We start from the raw sequence: 22,792 nt of genomic DNA, 5'->3' as shown, positions 1-22,792 counted from the left end.
CCTTGATGCTGGGCAAGTTGGTTTCGAAGAAGACACCATAATGTGCCTGCCTTTTCTGCCAAGGAATTTGGAGGATCATGCAAAGGCACTGCTGGTATACTGCTCCAGCGTTTTAAGATGTCCAAGTCTCCAAAGCATTTAGGAGCGCAGGAATCACTACTACCTAATAAACCATGTTTATGGCAGACTGTCCAATTAGTACACCACATTTTCATGTACAGTCATGCATTTTTTTCCCCAAGAAACAGAATTTGCAGTGATTCAATGTACATTAAATTTTATATGCTAACCCTGAATTAGTTGGAACAGACATGCTTTCAGCTTTCGAGTTTAGAGGTTTCAGTCCAAAATTGAAGAATAACATGCAGGTCACAAGTTTTCCCAAATTATATTTTTTGTTGGTTAGAAAATGGCAGTGGCATTTAGTGTCTTGTGTGCATTTGTTCTATAAACAAATCCAATAGCCTGCTGTCTACAGTCCAAAATGTATTTGAATGGGTTGTTGAATGAGTAAGAATAGATCTCATCAAAAGACTGCACAATTGAAGCATTACTTCATGTTTATATTCCAATCCCTTTGAGATAAAGGCTAAGAGATATTTTTCAACAATTTTTGCATTTGTGCAGCGTCTTTGATGTTCATACAATACTGAAATACAACTGTTCCTTCACATATCTTACTCTCTCAATATTAAAATATTCTCTCTAGTTTGTTGTATGGAAATTTAGCTAATGTGCCTTGAGTTTCAAAAGCAAAAATTACTGGGGTAATTTAAAAACACTTATTCCAATACTGGGTTACCCCACTCAGTTTATTCCTCTGATATGCTATAAATCTACAGTGGCAGAATCAGAAATCACAACAGTATAAACAGTATGTGAATCATAAACATGCATAGTACCCATAAACCAACAGTTTCATTCAGATTGACAATGTGATGTTAATGAATTATGATAGATGATGTCATGTATTTCTTTCATATGCCCTATTTATTGTGACAAATACGAACCAAATTAACATGTTCTACAGATAGTGAGTGCAATTATAAGTTGTGCTATTTCTAGGAATAGACTCTTCTAAAACCCATGTTCTCCACACTTTTCAGAGGTTGAAATGCAGTTTGAATTTTCTGTAATAATATTTGGTGAATGAAGTTTGCATGTACAATTATATAACAAATGTACATAGTCCTTTGCTGTACATGCTTTTCAAAACTTAATTTTCCTTTCAAATTCTTTACAGGTACTTAACAAAAGGAGCATACATCCAATGATCTGACTAATGATACAAGAAATCAAAAGGTTTTTTTTAAAACAATCAACTGACTAGTGCTTTCCTTCATGTTGTGCCAAATCAGGGGACAGTACGGTGGCTCAGTGGTTAGCATTGCCATTTCACAGCACCAGAGACATGGGTTCGATTCCACCTCACGCAACAAGTTTGCACATTCTCCCTATGGTTGCATGGGTTTTCTCTGGGTGTTCTGATATCCTCCTACAGTCCAAGCATGTGCAGGTTAGGTGGATTGGCCATGGGAAATGCAGGGTTACATGGAGTGTGTGTGTGGGAAAGAGTGGTTCTGGGTGGGATGCTCTTCAGAGGGTCAGTATGGACTCAGCTGGCTGAATGGTCTGCTCCCACACTGTAGGGATTCTATAAATCTTTCAGCGTTATAAGTAGAGTACCAGGCATTGGGGCAAAAGACGACAACATGGCTTAAAAATCTGGTCATAAGTCACTACTCAAAACAATAGGATTTAATAAATTTATTGTGTATCACTTACATTTGTGGGCGGCACGGTGGCACAGTGGTTAGCACTGCTGCCTCACAGCGCCAGAGACCCGGGTTCAATTCCCGCCTCAGGCGACTGACTGTGTGGAGTTTGCACGCTCTCCCAGTGTCTGCGTGGGTTTCCTCCGGGTGCTCCGGTTTCCTCCCACATCACAAAGATGTGCAGGGTCAGGTGAATTGGCCATACTAAATTGCCCGTAGTGCTAGGCAAGGGGTAAATGTAGGGGTATGGGTGGGTTTTGCTTCGGCGGGTCAGTGTGGACTTGTTGGGCCGAAGGGCCTGTTTCCACACTGTAATCTAATCTAATTAAATGTAATTATTTTTAAAAATACACTTTACTAAAAACATCATTAAATCATATTGGCTTTCAAAACATTATTGATCTAGGAGTTCTGATGACTAATACACCACTCAACTTTGTAACATTTGAATGGGTTACTATCTTAGAAGTGACTGCAGGATTATAATTAATTTGTACTTCTTATCATTATAGAACAGCCATGTGTTTGTTTCAAGATGAAATAGCAATCTACAGGTAATTATATTAGTATATCACAATTGGCTGCTCGCGGTGTGATCTTGTCTACTTTGTGGGAGCTGCAGATACAAGGTGACTGGTTTGTGAAATACCCACAGGTGTGACCCCAAACTTCACTCACTCAACAGGCATCATTGTAATGGTCTGATTATGTACAAAGACACTGAAAATAGCTTTTGCTTTCAAAAGTTAAAAATATTCTTTCTTCATATACATTTGAAATTCTAATAATTGCTGTCATGGGTCATACCAGTAGGAAACTATGAGGCAACTGTTTGCATCAATGTAACACCACATGATATTAACACACATGATGTAAGTATGTTCTGAAAATGCAAACTGATAGGAATGATGCACAGCTCTTCCTAGATTTCTCCCTCAGCAATGTAAATAACTGAACACAGTTCCTGTTTAGCCCCAATTCTACTGAGTTAAACGTTTACAGGGCTTAGGCTCATTTCGTTACATTCCTGTTTGAAAAGAAAGATAATCGCTTCCTTAGCAACGTAAATCAAACAAATTATTACTATAACCCACACTTGATTTTCAACTGTCTCATAATCTATCTCACTAGTTTCATGCTGGGTTCTGGTAAAATGCCATGTTTGGCAGTTGTGGACCATTATCCAGTGAAATTCAGTAGAAAGGTTTTTTTTAAAAAACAATACATTTGATATCTGATTTGCCAATAACTCTGAGAATGACTGACCGTTTCCCAGTACTGAAATAATAACTGGGCAAGCAACAAACAACAAAAATGGTTGAAGCATTTGCCTTTTCCTTGTTTTCTTTACCTTGACCGCAGCAATCTAGCTTTACAAGTACAGCATTTGATACGCATCAATAATAATAAATAATTTGCTTCATGTCGTGCCATGATATTTGCTCTTCTCACCTTGTACCCTGATGTAAACATCGGCAGCAGCTGCCGGCTGCTCCTCCTCCGGCTTCTTCCGTACAGAGCGCCGCTTCGACACACAGCCTTTGCGCTTCTCGTTCTTCCTCTTCATGACGGCCACAGCCCGGCACCGAGCCGCTTCACATCAGCTCGGGCACGGCCACGACGCTGAGCTTTGTAAATGGCGGATCCCCATCCACAGCCCGAGAGGGAGCCTCCTCCTCGCCGTGTTGACTGCAGTAAGCCCCGGACTCAGCCCCTCTTGCTTGGTGCGCTGTCTAAATGACGTGCCGTGCGGGAGGCCGGCAGGAGGGAAGGGCAAAACTGGATGCAAGTTAAGCTGTTTCCTTTTTCTTGATATGGTGTCTTAGTGATTGTAACCAGGTCAGCCAGCTGATTGTTCCCTGATTGGGGCTGTCAGTATGGTCCAATCAGGGAGCCCTGGCTGACATAAAAAGTTTGAAGTCAAATATATTGACACCTTGGTAGATGATTGTTACTACCCTCTGTTGAGTTATTATAGTGTTCACCTAGACAAAAGAAAATGCCCAAAGACTTCTGTTGTGTAATTTGTTGCATTAAAGATGTGGACAGCCTGAAAAATTATTGTTAAATTAAAGCCTTGACAACCTTTTTATTTAAAAAATAGTTTCCTCCCAAAGGTTAATTTAATCTCAGTGAATGCAGAGATTGTGAACTGGGCTAAATGTGTGTCTCTCTCACTTTGTGTTTTTTGCAGAAATAACAAAGGTGATTGATGAGGGCAGAGCAGTGGACATGATCTATATGGACTTCAGTAAGACATTCAACATGGTAGACTGGTTAGCAAGGTTAGATCACACAGAGTAGAGGGAGAACTAGCTATTTGGATACAGAACTGGCTCAAAGGTAGAAGACAGAGGGTGGTGGTGGAGGGTTGCTTTTCAGACTGGAGGCCTGTGATCAGCAATGTGCCACAACGATCGGTACTGGGTCCACTGCTTTTCATCATTTATATAAATGATTTGGACGTGAACATAGAGGGTATGGTAAGTAAGTTTGCAGATGATGTCAACATTGCAGATGTAACAAAGGTTACCTCAGAGCACAATGGGACCTTGATCAGATGGGCCGATGGGCTGAGGATTGACAGATGGAGTTTAATTTAGATAATTATGAGGTGCTGGATTTTGGAAAAGCAAACCAGGGCAGGACTTATACACATAATGGTAAGGTCTTTGGGGAGTGTTGCTGAACAAAGATACCTTGGAGTGCAGGCTCATGGTCCCTTAGAAGTGGAGTCGCAGGCAGATAGGATAGTGAGGAACGCATTTGATATGCTTGTCAGTGCATGGAATAGAGGATTTGGGAGGTCATGTTGCAGCTGTACAGGGCATTAGTTAGGCTACTATTGGAATGCTAAAGCAGTTCTGGTGTCCCTGCTATAGGAAGGATGTTGTGAAATTTTGGAAGTGTTCAGAAAAGATTTGCAAGGATGTTGCCAGGGTTGGAGGATTTGAGCTATAGGAAGAGGCTGAATATTCTGGGGTCTCTATTTTCTCTGGAGTGTCAGAGGCTGTGGGGTGATCGTAAAGAGGTTTATAAAGTCATGAGGGGCATAGATAGAGTAAATAGACAAAGTCTTTTCCCTGGGGTGCAGGTGTCCAAAACTAGAGAGCATAGGCTTAGGGTGAGAGGAGTAAGATTTAAAAGGATCTAAGGGGCAACTTTTTCACGCAGAGGACAGTGCGTGTATGGAATGAGCTGCCAGAGGAAGTGGTGGAGGCTGGTATAATTGCAACATTTAAAAGGCATCTGGATTGGTATATGAATAGGAAAGGTTTAGAGGGATATAGGCAAAATGCAGGCAAATGGGACTCGATTAATTTAGGATATCTGGTCGGCATGAACGAGTTGGACCGAAGGGTCTGTTTCCGTGCTGTATATCTCTATGACTCTATTTTGTGATTCACATTAATAGAGGTGGTCATATTGCTGGCCATGACTCCACAGGCAGGGAAGGAATGGATGACCATCAGGCGGAGAACATGGACTAGGCAGGCAGAGTTCCCTTTGGCCATTTGCTTGAAAACAGATATTTCACTTTGGATATTCTTAGGGGAATAGCCTTGCAGAGGAAAGTGGCAACAGTCAAATTCATTGCACCAAAACTAGCTCTGTTGCACTGGAGAGGAGGAATACATGTGAAAAAGCTACAGTAAAAGGGAATTCAATTGAAAGGGAAACAGATAGATATTTCTGTGGCTGCAGACAAGACTCCAGGATGGTATGTTGCCATCCGAGTGCAGAGTCAAGAGTAGGCTACATGGAAGTTTGGGGTGGGAGTGTGAATAGTCAGTGGATGTGGTATACATCGGTACCAATGACATTGGTTTTAAAAAAATGACATTTGAAAAGCAGAATACACAGAGTTATGAACTAAGATAAAAATTAGAACCTCAAAAGTGGTGATTTCAGATTGCTACCAGTGCCACATGCTTGTTAGAGTAGAAATAGCAGGACCTATCAGATGAATACGCGGCTGAGAAGGTGATGGGTTTCAGATTCCTGGGGCATTGGGACCAGTTCTGGTGGAGGTCTGACTATACAAAGGGTAAGCTTGCACTTGGGCAGGACCAGAGCAGTGTCCTCGGGGAATATTGCTGATGCATTTGGGGAAGTTTTTAACTAAAATGGAACGGGGAACTTATACGGAGAAGTAGTACAGAGTGAAATAAGAGCAAAATCAAAAGACAGAATCAGAAATAAGAAAGGTAATAGACAGATAATTCAAACTAGAGTGCAAAGTAACAGGACTAAAATATCAAGAAGGCAAGACTTGAGGTATTGTGTCTAATGCGCAGAGCATTCCCAAGAAAGTGGATTGATTAATTGTACAAATAGAGATAAGCAGGTATGATATAGTTGGGATTACAGAGATGTGGCTGGAGGGTGTCCAGGGTTGGGAATTGAAAGGGAGGAGACAAAGCGGAAAAGAAGGTGGGGCAGCGTTGCTGGCTAAATAGGACATTATTGCAATGGTGAGGAAGGGTTTAGCTCTGGTGAAGCTGAATCTTTTTGGGTGGAGCTTAAAAACAGCAAGGAGCAGAAAACAATAATGAGGTTGTATATAACACCCAAACTGTAGCGGTAATGTTCAGACAGGCATTAAACAGGAAATTAGAAAAGTAAGCAGTAAAGGTACAGTTGTAATTATGGGTGACTTAAATCTGCATATGGATTGAGCAAATCAAATCAGTAACAATACTGTACAGGAGAAATTCCTGGAGCGGATACGAGATATTTTTCTGGATCAATATATTGAGAAACCAGCTAGAGAACAGGACATCCAAGTCTAGGTATTTTGTAATAAGAAAAGAATAATTGGCTGGAACAGGACTGGCTCACAGAATGATTGAGTGGCAATCCCATCCAGGGTCCTGTCAAGGTCACTGCTGTCCTGAATTTTTATGTCAGTGGCTCATTTAAATGAAAAATTAGGGTCTTATCTGGTCTCTCCAAATCCTTGGTTTATAAACGTATCTGGGCAGTCACTGATGTCATTTTTTCCAGATTACATAGTAACAAGAGTAGGCCAATCAACAAATTGAGCCTGCCTTTATATTCATTACCATCATGGTTGATCAAGCACTTCAAAGCCTTTTACTCATCCCATCTCCATAATCCTGTATGCCATTTGTAATGCAAAATCTATCAGTCTGTATCTTAAATAAACTCAAAAATTGAGCTTCCACAGCTCGTTGCAGTAGACCATTTCAAATGTTCACAGCTTTCTGAGTAGGGTCATAGAGATGTACAGTATGGAAACAGACCCTTCGATCCAACCTGTCCATGCCGACCAGATATCCCAACCCAATCTAGTCCCACCTGCCAGCACCCGGCACATATCCCTCCAAACCCTTCCTATTCATATACCCATCAAAATACTTCTTAAATGTTGCAATTGTACCAGCCTCCACCACATCCTCTGGCAGCTCATTCCGTACACGTACCACCCTCTGCGCGAAAAAGTTGCCCCTTAGGTCTCTTTTATATCTTTCCCCTCTCACCTAAACCTATGCCCTCTAGTTCTGGACTCCCCGATCCCAGGGAAAAGACTTTGTCTATTTATCCTATCCACGCCCCTCATAATTTTGTAAACCTCTATAAGGTCACCCCTCAGCCTCCGACGCTCCAGGGAAAACAGCTCTAGCCTGTTCAGCCTCTCCCTGTAGCTCAGATCCTCTAACCCTGGCAACATCCTTGTCAATCTTTTCTGAACCCTTTCAAGTTTCACAACATCTTTCCAATAGGAAGGAGACCAGAATTGCATGCAATGTTCCAACAGTGGCCTAACCAATGTCCTGTACAGCCGCAACATGACCTCCCAACACCTGTACTCAATACTCTGACCAGTAAAGGAAAGCCTACCAAATAATTTCTCTTCGTCTCAGACCTAAGTGACATACTCCTTATTTTTAAACAATGTCCCCAGGATTTTGACTGCCCAAACAGGAAAAACACCTTACTTACATCTACCTGTCTACCCTTTAAGTATTTTGTAGATTACAATGAGAGCACTTCTCAGTCTTTGAATCTTTAGAGAATACAAGCCAAATCTATCTTCATAAGACAGTCCTTCCATCCTGGAGAAAGTGAGGACTGCAGATGCTGGAGACCAGAGTTGAAAAGTGTGGTGCTGGAAAAACACAGCAGGCCAGACAGCATCCAAGGAGCAGGAGAATCGACGTTTCAGGCATAAGCCCTTCTTCAGGAATCCTTCCATCCTGGAAACCAGTCTGGTGGATTTTTATTGCACTTCCTCTATGTCAGTAATATCTTTCCTGAGATAAGGAGACCAAAGCTGCACACAGTACTCCAGGTGCAGTCAAACCAAACTCTTATACAATTGAAGCAAGATTTAATTAATGTAGTTTACCTCTAAATCAAAAAAATTTGAAGCTCAATGATTATGAAAATGTTCATTTTATTTCTCTACTAAACATCATCCAAATATTTTAATCCTGAAAATCTGTCACTCACTGGCAAACACACACATATTCCTCTCTAGTCAGTTTCCCACATGGAAAAGATAAATATAATACATCATCCTGAGCCAATTATGGTGATTTCCCACCTAAGGTTTATAAGTGCACTATTCTACCTCCATTTTATTACTAATTTCTGAACATTTTTTTGTATGTTGAGACCATCACCGTTTTATTTCATTCTTCTCATTTTTGGTTTGGAACCGTAAATTGAAATTGAGAATCAAACATTGAACTTTGAACAGCAGCTTGTCTTTAAAAAAAATGTACAAACAAATTGATGTTTGCATATGGGAACTGGCTGCAGAGGTAATTGTAGGTTAATTACTGTTTTAAGAACATTGCAAACATTGGATATGTTAGGCTTAAGGACTGGCAGCTGGTTGGTTGTTGCACTGGTCATTCAAAGGAAGGATAGTGCTGGCCCAGTCAACCACAGAGAATGCTGGAAAGCAATGAGAAACCATTGATTGAACTGGTTTTGCTGGACTGAAGGCTCACGGAAACTGCTGGACTGGGAAGCTGTGTTTGCATTTTACTCTCTCTAGTTTTATATTCATTTAAAGAATTGTTGAATGCTCTGAGAAAGGAATCACAGTTTACAAGAAACAAGTGAATATTCCTCAGATCCTGCGGGAAACCATTTGTATTCACTGCTGAATTCAGAATTCAAGCAAGATATGATCCCATGTGCATGTAAAAATGTATTGTTTAAGAATTCCATAAAGACCTGTTACACTTCATTGAAACATTTATCGAACTGTCAAATTTCAACCCTTTTTAAAAAAATTTATCCCTTAACTGAGTTTGTCTGATTATGTGTGGAAGTTCAGTTTTTGATCAGGAAGATTGGGTTGAAATAATGTACTTTAATTAGATTACCTTGTTGTATAGCTTTGCTCTGCTAAAGTTACAGAATAAATAATTGTTAATTTCTGTTTAAGTTATAACCTGTTGTCTCATATCTGTTCATAAAATTCTTTTAGGAACTATTGGCCAATTTTGAAGATCATCAAATTATTTAATTTCACTGTGTTACAAATCCAGTGAGGCTGATTTAGTTTGGTTTGCTGTCCCTGTCTTGCAACATTAGGCAAATGGAAATGCGGTATCAAGATTTTGTACTCCTACCATCAGAATTAGGTTTCCGATGTAAATTAATGATTAATCCTAGCTCAGTGGTTAGCACTGCTACTTCACAGCACCAGGGACCCAAGATCAATTCTAGCCTTGGACGATTGTATGTGTGGAGTTTGCACATTCTCCACATATCTGCATGGGCTTCCTCTGGATGTTCCGGTTCCTCCCACTGTCCACAAATGTACAGGCTAATTGGATTGATCATGCTAAATTACCCACTGTGTCCAGGGATATGCAGGCTAGATGGATTTGCAATGGGAAATGCAGGGTTACAGGGATAAGGTCTGGGTGGGATGCTCTTTGGAGCAGCAGTATGGATTGAGGCTGAATGATCTGCTTCCACACTGTAGGGATTCTATGATTTTAAACAAAAAGGTGGGATCAGGAATGTGTCATTTGCCCACTTGAACCTGTAAGCGAATTTTACTGTGGTTATCACTCCATTTTCTCAATAGCCCCCCAATAGTCATGGTACCCTTGTAAACCAAAAGTTTGTCTATGTCAGCCCTGAATATATTCAATAGTTCAGACTTCATAGCTCTGTGGGGAAGTTAATTCCAAAGATTAAGCCCTCTGAGAAAAGAAATTCCTTCTTATCTCTCTCTTAAATGGGAAATGCCTCATTTTGAAATGGTGACCCTTGTTCTAGAATTACATATGAGGAGATACATTGTCTTAGTGAAGCCCATATCCTGTGGATGAATAAAATGAAAAAGCTTTCTATTACCTCACAAAAAAACCTCCAGCAACTTTGTTAAGCATGGTTTGTCCTTAATACATCTGTGCTTGCTGCCTTAAAGAACCCAGATTTAATCAAGTGAAATTACTTTTGACTTGATTTATTTTTGCTACCTTTCCCCATCACCAAGGTCAAACCAGTTGACTGGTAGTTATTGGATCTATCTCTAAAGCATTTCTTTGAACAAGCGTGTCACATCTGCAATTCTATTTTTTGGCACCGCCCCTGAGTCTAAGAAAGGCTGAAAGATTATATATGGCCAGTGCTCTGCTACTTCCATTTTCACTTTCCTGAGCAACGTTGGTTGCATCCTACCCAGTCCAGGGCTTTATCAGTTGTTTAAGTACGGACATCCTATTCATTATCTCCTCTTGATCAATTTTAAACCATTCAATTGTCAGAATTAGCATCTGATGAATTGTCACCATCGACATTCCTCGGTAAAAACAGGTTTTTTTTGAGTGATTAGATTAGATTACTTAGTGTGGAAACAGGCCCTTCGGTCCAACAAGTCCACACCGACCCTCCGAAGAGCAACCCACCCAGACCCATTCCCCTACATTTACCCCTTCACCTACGGGCAATTTAGCATAGCCAACTCACCTAACCTGCACATTTTTGGACTGTGGGAGGAAACTGGAGTACCCGGAGGAAACCCACGCAGACACGGGGAGAATGTGCAAACTCCACACAGGCAGTTGTCTGAGGCGGGAATTGAACCCGGGTCTCTGGTGCTGTGAGGCAGCAGTGCTAACCACCGTGCTGCCGGAAAAGTTGTCAAGTTAGGGGAGTTGATAGCCTAGTGGTGGCAGATGGTGAAATTTAAATTCAATAAAAATCTAGAATAGTAATGTGGCTGACTCTTCACTGCTTTTTGGGCAATTATGGATAGACAGACAATAAATGCTGATCTAGCCCATGACACCCTTTTCCTGTGAAAGAATATTTTAAAAAGTATTCTGTTTTCCTCTGCCTCCATGCAGAAATCCCCAAGAGCAATTTACAACTCATTGAAGTTCACTTTCCACAGTTAATTATTCACAACTTGCATTGTTTCTTGCCCTTTTCATTTAAGATTTTTAAAACTGTACAACTTCTGTTGATACAGACTGTTTATCTAGTTTGTATCGAGAATGCCCAATTCTGTTTTCTGTAACTTTGAAAGATACTTTTGATTGGCTCACTCTTATGAGATAGATTCCTTTGCTATGATGTAACTGGGAATAGACAAGGTCAAAGTCTTTCACACTTCAATGGAATGAGTCTGAATCAGAGTCTACAGGCTGAATGTTACCACATTTTGTCAAGTTGCATGGAGAGCTTCTCTCTTTGAGGCCTAGCAAGTTTTCTTACGCTATTGTCCCAAACTTGTCTCATTAGCTACCTGCCATATCCACATGGTACTGCTCTTGTTCACTACCTGGATTCTATCAGTTGCCATAGAGGGAAGAACTTGCCACTGGCAACCCTAACACTGGCACCATCTTTCAAAAGCCTTTACATACCTCGACAAGAGCTAGCAATCCAGAGCTGCCCTGCATGGTTCATGACATTTGCCCCAAACTTGGAGAAATTGGCACCCTGCTTTGCAGACAGAGACCTGGGGATCCCAGTTTTTGGGATAGTGCAAAATGGGGTGTGCATGTTTACCAGGATTGGCAGACAAGACCACACCTCCAGACTATGCCAAAGTTGGCACCTGGAGGAATGCCCAGTAGTATAGGAAGAAGGTCAATGACCTTCTCCACTCTGCCAGGGAACATGCTGCCATCTTCGCTCAGTATCCTTACTCTCACTATGTCTCTGCCATTGCATGTACATCCCACCAGGGCTGATGCTCTACCACTTTGACAATTCATTGCAACATTGTCCACCACATCCACCAAATTCCCCTGTACCATTCATCCTCTAGTCCCCTGTACTGCCCACTCACTTACTTGAGACACCTCATTACTTTCTGTCTCCTGCACTGCCACTAACAGCTATGCCATCCAGTTTCGTCTGACTCTTTCACACTTCAATGGAATGAGTCTGAATCAGAGTCTACAGGCTGAATGTTACCCTATTTTGTCAAGTTTCTTTTCTCTTTGAGGCCTAGCAAGTTTTCTTACGCTATTGTCTCAAACTTGTCTCATTTCCCTCAGTTCCCCCAGTTCACTCATTCCAGGAGAAAATGGTCCATAACTGGGCCAAAAGAGCCAAGTAGTCTGGTGCCCAACATTAGGCTCCTCAACCCAAAGGAGAAACTTATGACCTTGTCTCCCTCAAATGGCTGCCTAACCATGCCCAAGATTAATATTGGAGGCTGCCCTTGACTTATTGCACTAAGAACAGAAAATGGGAATGAGATGATGTTTGCCGAGCATTTGCTTAGAATTGGACTCTCATAATTTTGACTTTGTGTATTGGTAGAAATAAGAAGAGGTATGAAATCAACTTGTCATCTCTTATCTTAAAGTGTTACATAAGTTAAAATGCACCTACAGTTGGTAAACAAATGGGAGGGGTCAAAATGGGAATATTGGCTTTGAGAAGGAGAAGGAATTTTGGGGTTGGAGATGAATCCTTCTCCTGATCATTATTCAGAGGCTCCTTGTTAGAAATGTTGATGGCAGGTAACAAAAATTTTCTTTAGCTGTGATGACCTTCCTGAAGAATTACCTAACAAAATTTATCCTTCATAATGACTAACGGTGACTGATAAGACAATACTTGAGGACACCAAGAAACCCTATAAAGGAACTAATGCCCTCATGAGAGGATTTCAATCTCTTTCGCACACGCCATTCTCTTCGGAACTCAAAACCACTTCCTGTTGCTACCTATCTCCTTCCCTGTCAATGTTTCTTAATCATAGTCACACCAGTCTTTCTCAACCTTTCTGGCTTCAGTCAGAAGTCACACAATACCTGGATAGTCCAACAGATTTTTTGAAATCATAAGCTTTCAGACCACTGCTCCTTTGTGAAGGAGCAGAATTCCAAAAGCTTGTGATTTCAAATAAACCCATTTCTGGCTTCAGACTTAACATCACTTCCCTCATAAAACACTCTCATTCTAATATTTCCTGTATGTGGTTTTATTGTTGCTTGCTTTGAGGGTGCAAGGCATGTTTAGTTTGGGAGATATTAATATCATAAATATCCACTAGATGGTGCTCTATCCTTTGACAGTCCTTAACAAAACCCTTCCACCTTCAACATCCGTCAGAGACTTACTTGCACTTCCACACACCTCATTTACTGCATCCATTACTCCCAATGCGGTCTTCTTTACACTGGGGAGTCAGGACACTTGGCGGAACGCTTCAGAGAACATCTCTAGGCCATATACACGAAGAAACCCCATTGCCCCATGGCTGAACTCTTTAACTCCCCCTCCCACTCCCACAAGGACATGCAGGTCCTGGGCCTCCTCCATTTCCAAACCCTTACCATACGCCGCCTGGAGGAAGACCACCTCATCTTCCACTTTGGGATTGTCTAACCAAATGGGATCAATGCGAATTTCACCAGTTTCCTCATTTCTCCTCCCCAACCTTATCCCAGATCCAACCTGCCAACTTGGCACCGTCCTCTTGAACTGTCCTACCTGTCCATCTTCCTTCCCACCAACCTGCTCCAACCTCCTCTCTAACCTATCACCTTCAACCCCACCTTCATCTAACTATCGCACTCTCAACTACCTTCCCCTCAGCCCCACCCCTCCCCTCCCCCTCCCTCTCCCATTTATCTCTCAACCCCATTGGCCCACAAGCCTCATTCCTGATGAAGGGCTTATGCTGAAACATCAATTCTCCTGCTCCTCAGATGCTGCCTGACCTGCTGTGCTTTTCCAACACCAAACTCTTGACTCTGATCTCCAGCTTCTGCAGTCCTCACTTTCTCCATAACTGAATATATATAATTCAACTGAGTTACACCAAAATTTGATATCTTACATGAACCTAGAATGAGCATAATGAACAAATCAGTGGTGAAAGAAAAGTTTCACATTACTTAAAGAATTGGAATTGGAGACCCAAATAGTAACTTGGCGGTGATTTGGAGGTAGGATGGTTAGGGGAAGGACACTAATGTCATGCTGAAAATCCAGAAAGAATTGCAGTGTGTTTGTCTGGTATTTTAACACAACTACCCTGGGGCCATATTACTTCCAGGTTTGCTGCTGATTGCACAGCAGCACCTGAGGTGAAAATGTGCATTGCATAATGTAAACCCAGCCTTTAAAAGACCAAACAAAATCAAAAATGGGATGCAGGCAGAGTTAGAAGATTGCAATGAGATGGAGAGGTTTCATGATGGATCTGAATAGGCATGGCCTGATCCTTAATTTAATAGTGCATCAAGTTTGAACCAGAAGGTGTACAGTTCACAAAGGATTGTAGAGCCAGAGGTGAGAAGGCAGGTGATGGGACTGGGAAGCAATTTGAAAACATGGATGAGAAGTTTAAAATTGATGCACCATTGGATCAAGAGCTGTGAAGATCAGAAAGCAGAGGCCTAATAGGTGAAGATTTGAAAAGAGGGTGTAGTGGAAGTTTGGATGTACACAAGATTATGATCAGAGGCCAACTAGGAGCATGTTAGAATAGTGAGATCTCAAAGTGAAAATGGCCTGGATAAGAGTGTCAGAGCAAATGAACCAAGACAGGATTGGAGGCGAGCAATATTAGTGTGGGTATGGGTCAGAAACCTATCACAAGGCTAAAAACAGCACTAAGGTCACAAATGGCCTGACTCAGCTTAAAACAGGTTCCAGGATAGAAATAGGAAACAGAGTTTGTGGTAGGAATCAAAAACTAGGTCTTCAGGCTTTCCAATATTTAGTTGGAGGAAAGAGCTGCTTATCAGATGCAGTGGAAATAGACAATAGACAATAGGTGCAGGAGTAGGCCATTCTGCCCTTTGAGCCAGCACCACCATTCATTATGATCATGGCTGATTATCTTCAATCAGTATCCTGTTCCTGCCTTATCCCCATAACCCTTGATTCCACTATCCGTAAGAGCTCTATCCAACTCTTTCTTGAAAGATATCCAGAGAATTCGCCTCCACAGCCCTCTGGGGCAGAGCATTCCATACACCCACCACTCTCTGGGTGAAGAAGTTTCTCCTCAACTCTATTCTAAGTGGTCTACCCCTTATTTTTAAACTGTGTCCTCTGATTCGGGACTCACCCATCAGTGGAAACATGCTTCCTGCCTCCAGAGTGTCCAATCCTTTAATTATCGTATACGTCTCAATCAAATCCCCTCTCTGCCTTCTAAATTCAAGCGTATACAAGCGAAAGGTGCAAAGATATAGAGGGAAGGTAAAGCTGAATGCCACCAGCATACATGTGAACACTGACGTATTTCAATGAAGAATAGTAACCAGATGAGAAATAGAAGGGAACCAAGATGATGTGTCTGTGGGGTATTTCAAAGTTAATGATGTTGAAATGGGAAGAGAGGCCATTGCATATTGTTTTCTGACAATGATTTGATAGATAATAATGGAAACAAGTAAGACCAGTTGCATTCAGCTAGTTAACAGAGGAGGGTGTTGGAGAAGAATAGTGTGGTCAGCTATTTTGAAGGTTCTAGACAGGTTGACAAGGATGGGGAAGGGGCGTTTATTATGGGCACAGTCTGAAATAATATTATTACTGACTTTGACCAGGATTGTCTCAATATTAAAACCGTGTCGATGGCAAGGTGGCATGGTGGTATAGTGGTTAGCACTGCTGCCTCACAGCGCCAGAGACCCGGGTTCAATTCCCGCCTGAGGTGACTGACTGTGTGGAGTTTGCATGTTCTCCCCATGTCTGCATGGGTTTCCTCTGGGTGTTCTGGTTTCCTCCCACAGTCTAAAAATATGCAGGTTAGGTGAATTGGCCATGCTAAATTGCCCGTAGTGTTAGGTGCAGTTGTAAATGTAGGGGAATGGGTCTGGGTGGGTGCGCGTCAGTGTGGACTTGTTGGGCCGAAGGGCCTGTTTCCATACTGTAAGTAATCTAATTATTACGAGGTCTATTGGAGAGGTTTAAAGATGGAATAGTGTAAAAGATGGACACAGATTTGGAAATTGACAATGAGTTCAAAAAGCAAATTGAGGTCGGAGATGGAATGGCAATTTGTAAGAACAGGGGAGTCCAAAGTAGGTATTTTGAAGAGAGAATGTGACAGTAAATCTGATCGGGATGGGACTACAGTTTGTGAAGAGAGGTAAGCAATTATCAGTTAACATGAGAGCAGGAAGTTGAGTGGCCAATAATTAGGTCACCAGAAAGTTGGAGGTAGTTGATTCATTGAGGTAAGTAAGAGAATGTACAATTAATTTTGCTCTAACTTATCTTTTATCCCTCCTCGCAGAATAATGAGGACAGAAACCAGAGATTGTGGGTATCATATTGAACAACTACAGAGGAGGAGATGCTGCAAATGAGTAGAATCTCCAATTTTTTCCATCAGTGATTGAGAAATGAGCTCTGTCAGCTTTGTGATTACAAAGTTAAATGTCAGACAGCCATGCAGTGGACAACATTCAGTCATGCTTTACTTATGTCAACAGGAATGAAATATGATCATGCCCGTGGGGGGCGGCACGGTGGCACAGTGGTTAGCACTGCTGCCTCACAGCGCCTGAGACCCGGGTTCAATTCCCGCCTCAGGCGACTGACTGTGTGGAGTTTGCACGTTCTCCCAGTGTCTGCGTGGGTTTCCTCCGGGTGCTCCGGTTTCCTCCCACAGTCCAAAGATGTGCAGGTTAGGTGAATTGGCCACGCTAAATTGCCCGTAGTGTTAGGTAAGGGGTAAATGTAGGGGTATGGGTGGGTTGTGCTTCGGCGGGTCGGTGTGGACTTGTTGGGCCGAAGGGCCTGTTTCCACACTGTAATGTAATGTAATGTAATGTAATCTAATATAATAACTTCAAACATTCCTATCTTGACAGTTGTCATTCATTTCTTCTATTTCGCATAGGATAGTCACTCATCCAGCAGGAGGTAGTTGAAATTGAGTCCACCAAAGAGGATATTTCAGTGGAGCTGAATCCCTCTGAGGATGCAAAGTCACAGAACAGACACAGACTATACATTCACTCAGAAACAGTGGAACCAGTTATTGAAAGAACTGAGTTTTCACTTGCTGGCTCAGACTTCGCAACTGAGCAATTGTAGGTGTTGGAATCAAAGCCAGCATTGGTGAGTTTGTAGTGGAGAGCACAGCCCCTCCACACTCTGTTAGTTGGTTGAAGATAGTGTATCTCGTGGGCAGTAGGTGAAGGGGATACTTATTGAGCTGCTACAAAGAATGTGTGATATATTGACACACCTTCTAATCTTGCCATGAATGATTGCTGAGAGACTGGAGGGGGTCTGTTTCAAGCAAGAATGACATGCTGTTACAGACCTTGTGATGCTGCTTTCTTCCATGGGAACAGTAGCCAGCTGTCACATATGCCTACTGAGTAAGTGGATTTAGACTTCAAACAATGGCTTGCTCTTTTTGGATGTCACCTCAAATAGAATGAATGATATCTTAGTCTTGGCCTTTCAGAGCCCCGTAGTCTCCAGCAGAATGGTCACTGAGAAGTAGGGCTGGTACATAAAAGAAGTGATGGTGAGAGGAACAAGAAAATGAGAGCTTCTCTCAGTGGGCTTCTATTTTTCACCCAGCGTTTCCCTTCAATTAATAATTAATCAATTATGTTCTGCCTGAGGACAGAGTGTAGCACTGCTTAGATGCAGTTGTAATAGTTATCAGCAGGGCCCTCATGGGTTTAAAAACCCAGGGGTAATCAGCCAAGAGCAATTCAACTGTCATAGCCAAGAGTATCCAACCTATACCTCAGCTGCAGCAGGATGTGACAAAGCAGAGAAGCAATAGGAAAATATAAGAGTAAAGATTTGTAACAAGAACAAATCGCTGGAAAAAATTCGTAAGTCTGTCAGCAGCTGTAAAAAGAAAGCAGAGTTAACGTTTCAGGTCCAGTGACCCTTCAAACTGATGCTGCTACACCAGCTGAGATTTTCCGGCAATTTCTGCTTTGGTTTCTCATTTCCACCATCTGCAGTTCCTTCGGTTTTTAGTAGAGATTTGTAGTTGCATAAGGTTACATGAACAGGCATCGAAAACATTTTGTGGTGTTAAGTTCAATTTGTACATAGTTGTTAGTGTTTTGCACTGCACTCCTATCTTGTCAATTCTTGATGCTGATTGGAAAGTAGACTTTTCAGTGCTATGGTGACTATGAGGAGCTGAATTCACAGTTACAATAAATGTCTTGGAAAAGGAATCTTTGGTGTTTGTAGAATTGGTGGCAAGTTGGGAGGATACAAAAGTGACCTTTGCATGAGGTCATAAGACAGATGGAAACTAAGTGAATGTTTCAATAATGAGAGCATCCAGGATACCCGAGAAGGTAATATGCACTGCTGGTTGTACATTACCCTCACCAATTTCTGTCTCTTCATCTTCCACTTCCTCCTCCCACTGCACCAGAATTCTTGCAGGCCTTGTCTGGGAGCCAACCTCCATTTCACGTGAGTTTGAAAAGAAGACTCAGAGAAGACTGAGAGATTGCAGAGGAAATGGGAGACAGAGAGTGGATGGGAGAAGGGAGAAAGGGAGAAATGCTGCAAAGAAGAGACATCAACTTCAAAACAAAGGAATCTCTTTATTTTGTAATACAAAGTTCTTAATTCCTCAGTCACCAACACCACTCCCCTTCCCACAGCAGCTTCCTATGTAACTGCAGAAGGTGCAACACTTGCCCCATCACCACCTCCCTGCTCACCATCCAAGGGCCTAAACAGTCTCTCCAGGTAAAACACCATTTAATCTGTACCTCCTCCAATCTAGTCTATTGCATTCGCTGCACCCAATGTGGCCTATTCTAGGTGGGGAAAGCAAATGCAGACTGGGTAATTGCTTTGCAAGACCACCTCTGGTCTGTGAGTAAGCATGAACCTGATGTTCTCGTAGCTAGTCATTTTACCACAGCATCCTGTTCACACGCCCACTTGTCTGTCCTCAGCAGTAACATCTCATCTTCAGATTAGGCACTTTACAACCTTCTGGACTTAATACTGAATTCTGCAGCTTCAGATTGTGAGCCCATCCCCATTCCTTCCCTTTGGTTTTGCTTTACTGCTTGTATTATCTGTCAGCATATCCTCTCTCCCCATCCCCCACTCCAGTGGGACCATCTGTTCTCTCGTGTCTGGCAATTAGACATGCCATTATTCTGCCATTCTCACATTCCAATCACTAATTGCACCATGAACGTGCTTTCTCTTTCAGTACTCCACCCCCCACCCCCCCACCCCCCACACACACAGTATTGCATAAATGCTTTTCCTTCCATACTTCATGTCAGCTTTGATGAAAAGTCATGTCGACTCAAAACGTTAGCTTGCTTTCTGTCCAAGAGGGGGCTGCCTGATCCACTGTGATCTCCAGCATTTTTTGTTTCAGTAATTCATTTACATCATGTGGTGTCATCTTTAGACAGGCAGCTGCTTCTGTCATTTGAAAATGATGTCAGCTTTCTTTCTGCTAGTTATGCCACCTAGAGGTGGCATTCAAAGGATACTTTGTCGTTTGTAATATACAAACCAGAATTGTACACTTTGTCGAGCATGATGTTACCAAAATTGCAAATGTTCAAAATATAGTCCCTGTTATTGATAATTAAATGGGACTATACCAATCAAATAGTCCACAGTCTTGTGACACGGTGGTAATGTTCCTCTCTCTGAGCCAGAAGGTCTGGGTTAAATTCCCACCCTTCACAGAGTTATCTCATCATGTTTCTGAACAGATTGACTAAAAGAAAATTAGGAGAGGCATTGGCCTACTGGTATTATCACTGAACTGGTAATCCAGATACCCAGGTAATGTTCTGTGGACCAGGTTTCAATACTCCGTGGCAGACAGTGGAATCTGAATTCAGTAAAGTAAAATCTGGAATTAAGAATCGAATAATGATAGTGAAACCATTGTTGTTTGTCAGAAAAACCAATCTGGTTCACTGGTTCGGCCACTTTTGGAATATTTTGTGCAATTCTAGTCTCTTTCCTATCAGAAAGATGTTGTGAAACTTGAAAGGGTTCAGATAAGATTTGCTAGGAGGTTACCAGGGTTGGAGGATTTGAGCAATAGGGAGAGGCTGAATAGGCTAGGATTGTATTCTCTGGAGCGTTGGAGGCTGAGGGGTGACCTTATAAAGGTTTATAAAATCAAGAGAGGCATGGGTAGGATAAATAGACAAAGTCTCTTTCCTGGGGTGGGGGAGTCCAGAACTAGAGGGCATAAATTTAGAGAGGGAGGGAAAGATACAAAAGGGATCTAAGCAGCAAATTTTTCACACAAAGGGTTGTACGTGTATGGAATGAGCTGCCAGAGGAAGTCAAAGAGTCATAGAGATGTACAACATTGAAAACAGAATCTTCGGTCCAACTCATCCATGCCAACCAGATATCCCAACCTAATCTAGTCCCACATGCCAGCAACTGGCCCATATCTCTGCAAACTCTTCCTACTCATCTACCCATCCAAATGACTTTTAAATGTTGCAATTGTACTAGCCTCCACCGCTGCCAGCCCATTCCACACATGTACCACCCTCTGCGTAAAAAATGTTACCCCTTAGGTCTCTTTTATATCTTTCCCCTCTCACCCTAAATCAATGCCTGCTGGTTCTGTACTCCCCCATCCATGGTAGAGGCTGGTACAATTACAACATTTAAAAGGCATCTGGAATGGTATATGAATAGGAAGGGTTTAGAGGGATGTGGATCAAGTGCTGGCAAATGGGACTAGATTAGGTTAGGATATCTGGATGGCATGAGGAGAAAGTGAGGACTGCAGATGCTGGAGATCAGAGCTGAAAATGTGTTGCTGGAAAAGCGCAGCAGGTCAGGCAGCATCCAGGGAACAGGAGAATCGACGTTTCGGGCATAAGCCCTTCTTCATCTGGATGGCATGGACAAGTTGGACCAAAGGGTCTGTTTCTGTGCTGTTCATCTTTATGACTCCGACTCAATGCCCTTTCAGGATGGAAAACTGCTGTGATTCCAGATTTACAGCAATGTGCTTGATTCCTAATTGCCCTCTAATGGCTTAACAAGTCATTCAGTTGTATCAACTGAAACTGGACAGATTACCTGGCATTGACCCAGGCTCTGAAACAACAATAGCAAAGTCAGCCCTGTTGACCCAGCTTTATCTCCTTCTTATCAACATCTGGACTTGTGCCAAAATCGGGAGAGCTGTCTCACAGAATAGTCAAGCAACACCTGACAAAGTACATACTCGTTGAATCATACCTTACAGATAATTTCCCAGACAATACTATCAACAACTTTAGATATGTGCTGTTCCACCAGAAGGATGAACCCAGCAGAGGGAACAATACAATGAAATACACTTGTGAGGAAGTTGACTTGTGACTCCTGTCACATGAAATCTCATGGCATCAGGTCAGGCATAGGCAAGATAAAACCACTTATCATGATGTTATAAAAGGGGTAAAACCACTACTCCCCTGCCCCTTCCCAAACCCCAGCTAATGAAAAACACTTGCAGAAAGCACTGAGAGTGGAAAGGATGCAGAATGTACCGTGGGTGGGTGACTTCAATGTCATAATTAAATTTTTTTAAATGTAATATGTCATTTCCAGTGCAATGCCAGCCACGACACCAAAATGCCTTCAACAGATTTATTTTTATTGGTTTCTCCCTCCCACTGTGTCTTCAATTTAGAGTCATACAGCATGGATACAGACCCTTCAGTCCAACTCGCCCATGCCAACCAGATATCCTAACCTAATCTAGTCCCATTTGCTTGCTTTTGGCCCATATCCCTCTAAACATTCCTATTCATGTATCTGTTCAAATGTCTTTTAGATGTTGCAATTCTACCTGCCGTACCATTTCCTCTGGCAGCTCATTTCATATATGCACCAGCTTCTGTTTGAAAAGAATTGCCCCTCAGGTCCCTTTTAAATCTTTCCCCTCTCACCTTAAATCTCTGGCCTCTCGGTTTGGACTCCCCCCAACCTAGGAAAAAGACTTTAGCTATTCACCATATCTATGCCTCTCATGATTTCATAAACCTCTATAAGGTCAACCCCAACCTTGGAAGCTCCAGGGAAAAGGTCCCAGCCATTGCAGCCTCTCCTTATAACTCAAACCCTCAAGTCTCGGTAACATCCTTGTAAGCTTTTTCAGCACCCTTTCCACTTTTTTATTAACATTTTTATTAAAAACTCTTCCAATTCTTTTACAAAAGCAACTATATATTTAAAAAAACACAAAAAGATAGAGATAGTACAACTGTGTCATATCACAATACTATTAATAGTAAACTATCTACTATTCTACCAGAACAAATGTATCTCCCTAAACTAAATTATTATCAAATTAAATGAAAGTTAAATTAAGCTAAATTCAAATTAACTTAAGTTAAATTACATCACTTTATTCTGTTTCACTCACTATGCCCCCATTGAAACTTCCACCCCTGGAAGCACCAATCATTATACCCATATTTCTTTCCAGCTTCCCCCTCTCAAGGCCTCACGGACCACCCAGACTGACTCCCATGGCTATATCACAACCCCGATTAATATTGCCGATAAGTCTGCATCTATATAATTCATAAAGGGCT

General features: G+C 41.9%; 1 protein-coding gene across 2 annotated transcripts in view; it reads right to left on the bottom strand.

Annotated features, from left to right (window-relative positions):
• LOC122561627 (dual specificity protein phosphatase CDC14A-like) overlaps positions 1–3,593 on the bottom strand; it is a 101,827-nt gene extending 98,234 nt beyond the window's left edge. The window contains exon 1 of one of the 2 annotated variants that reach the window (XR_006315064.2): positions 3,228–3,593. Coding sequence is in view for 1 of the 2 variants with exons in the window: in XM_043713557.2 (XP_043569492.1) it covers positions 3,228–3,342 (115 nt within the window). In the remaining variant the exon portion in view is untranslated. The remainder of the gene's footprint in view (positions 1–3,227) is intronic. The other variant, XM_043713557.2, reaches the window with a different exon arrangement.
• Between the last annotated feature and the right edge of the window lie 19,199 nt (positions 3,594–22,792).

This window comes from Chiloscyllium plagiosum, unplaced genomic scaffold (assembly GCF_037043375.1).
Source record: "Chiloscyllium plagiosum isolate Xiang-an unplaced genomic scaffold, Cpla_swu_hap1 HiC_scaffold_2, whole genome shotgun sequence".
Taxonomy (NCBI): domain Eukaryota; kingdom Metazoa; phylum Chordata; class Chondrichthyes; order Orectolobiformes; family Hemiscylliidae; genus Chiloscyllium; species Chiloscyllium plagiosum.
The sequence above is the reverse complement of the archived record's forward strand: the minus strand, read 5'-3'. Positions and strand labels throughout refer to the sequence as shown.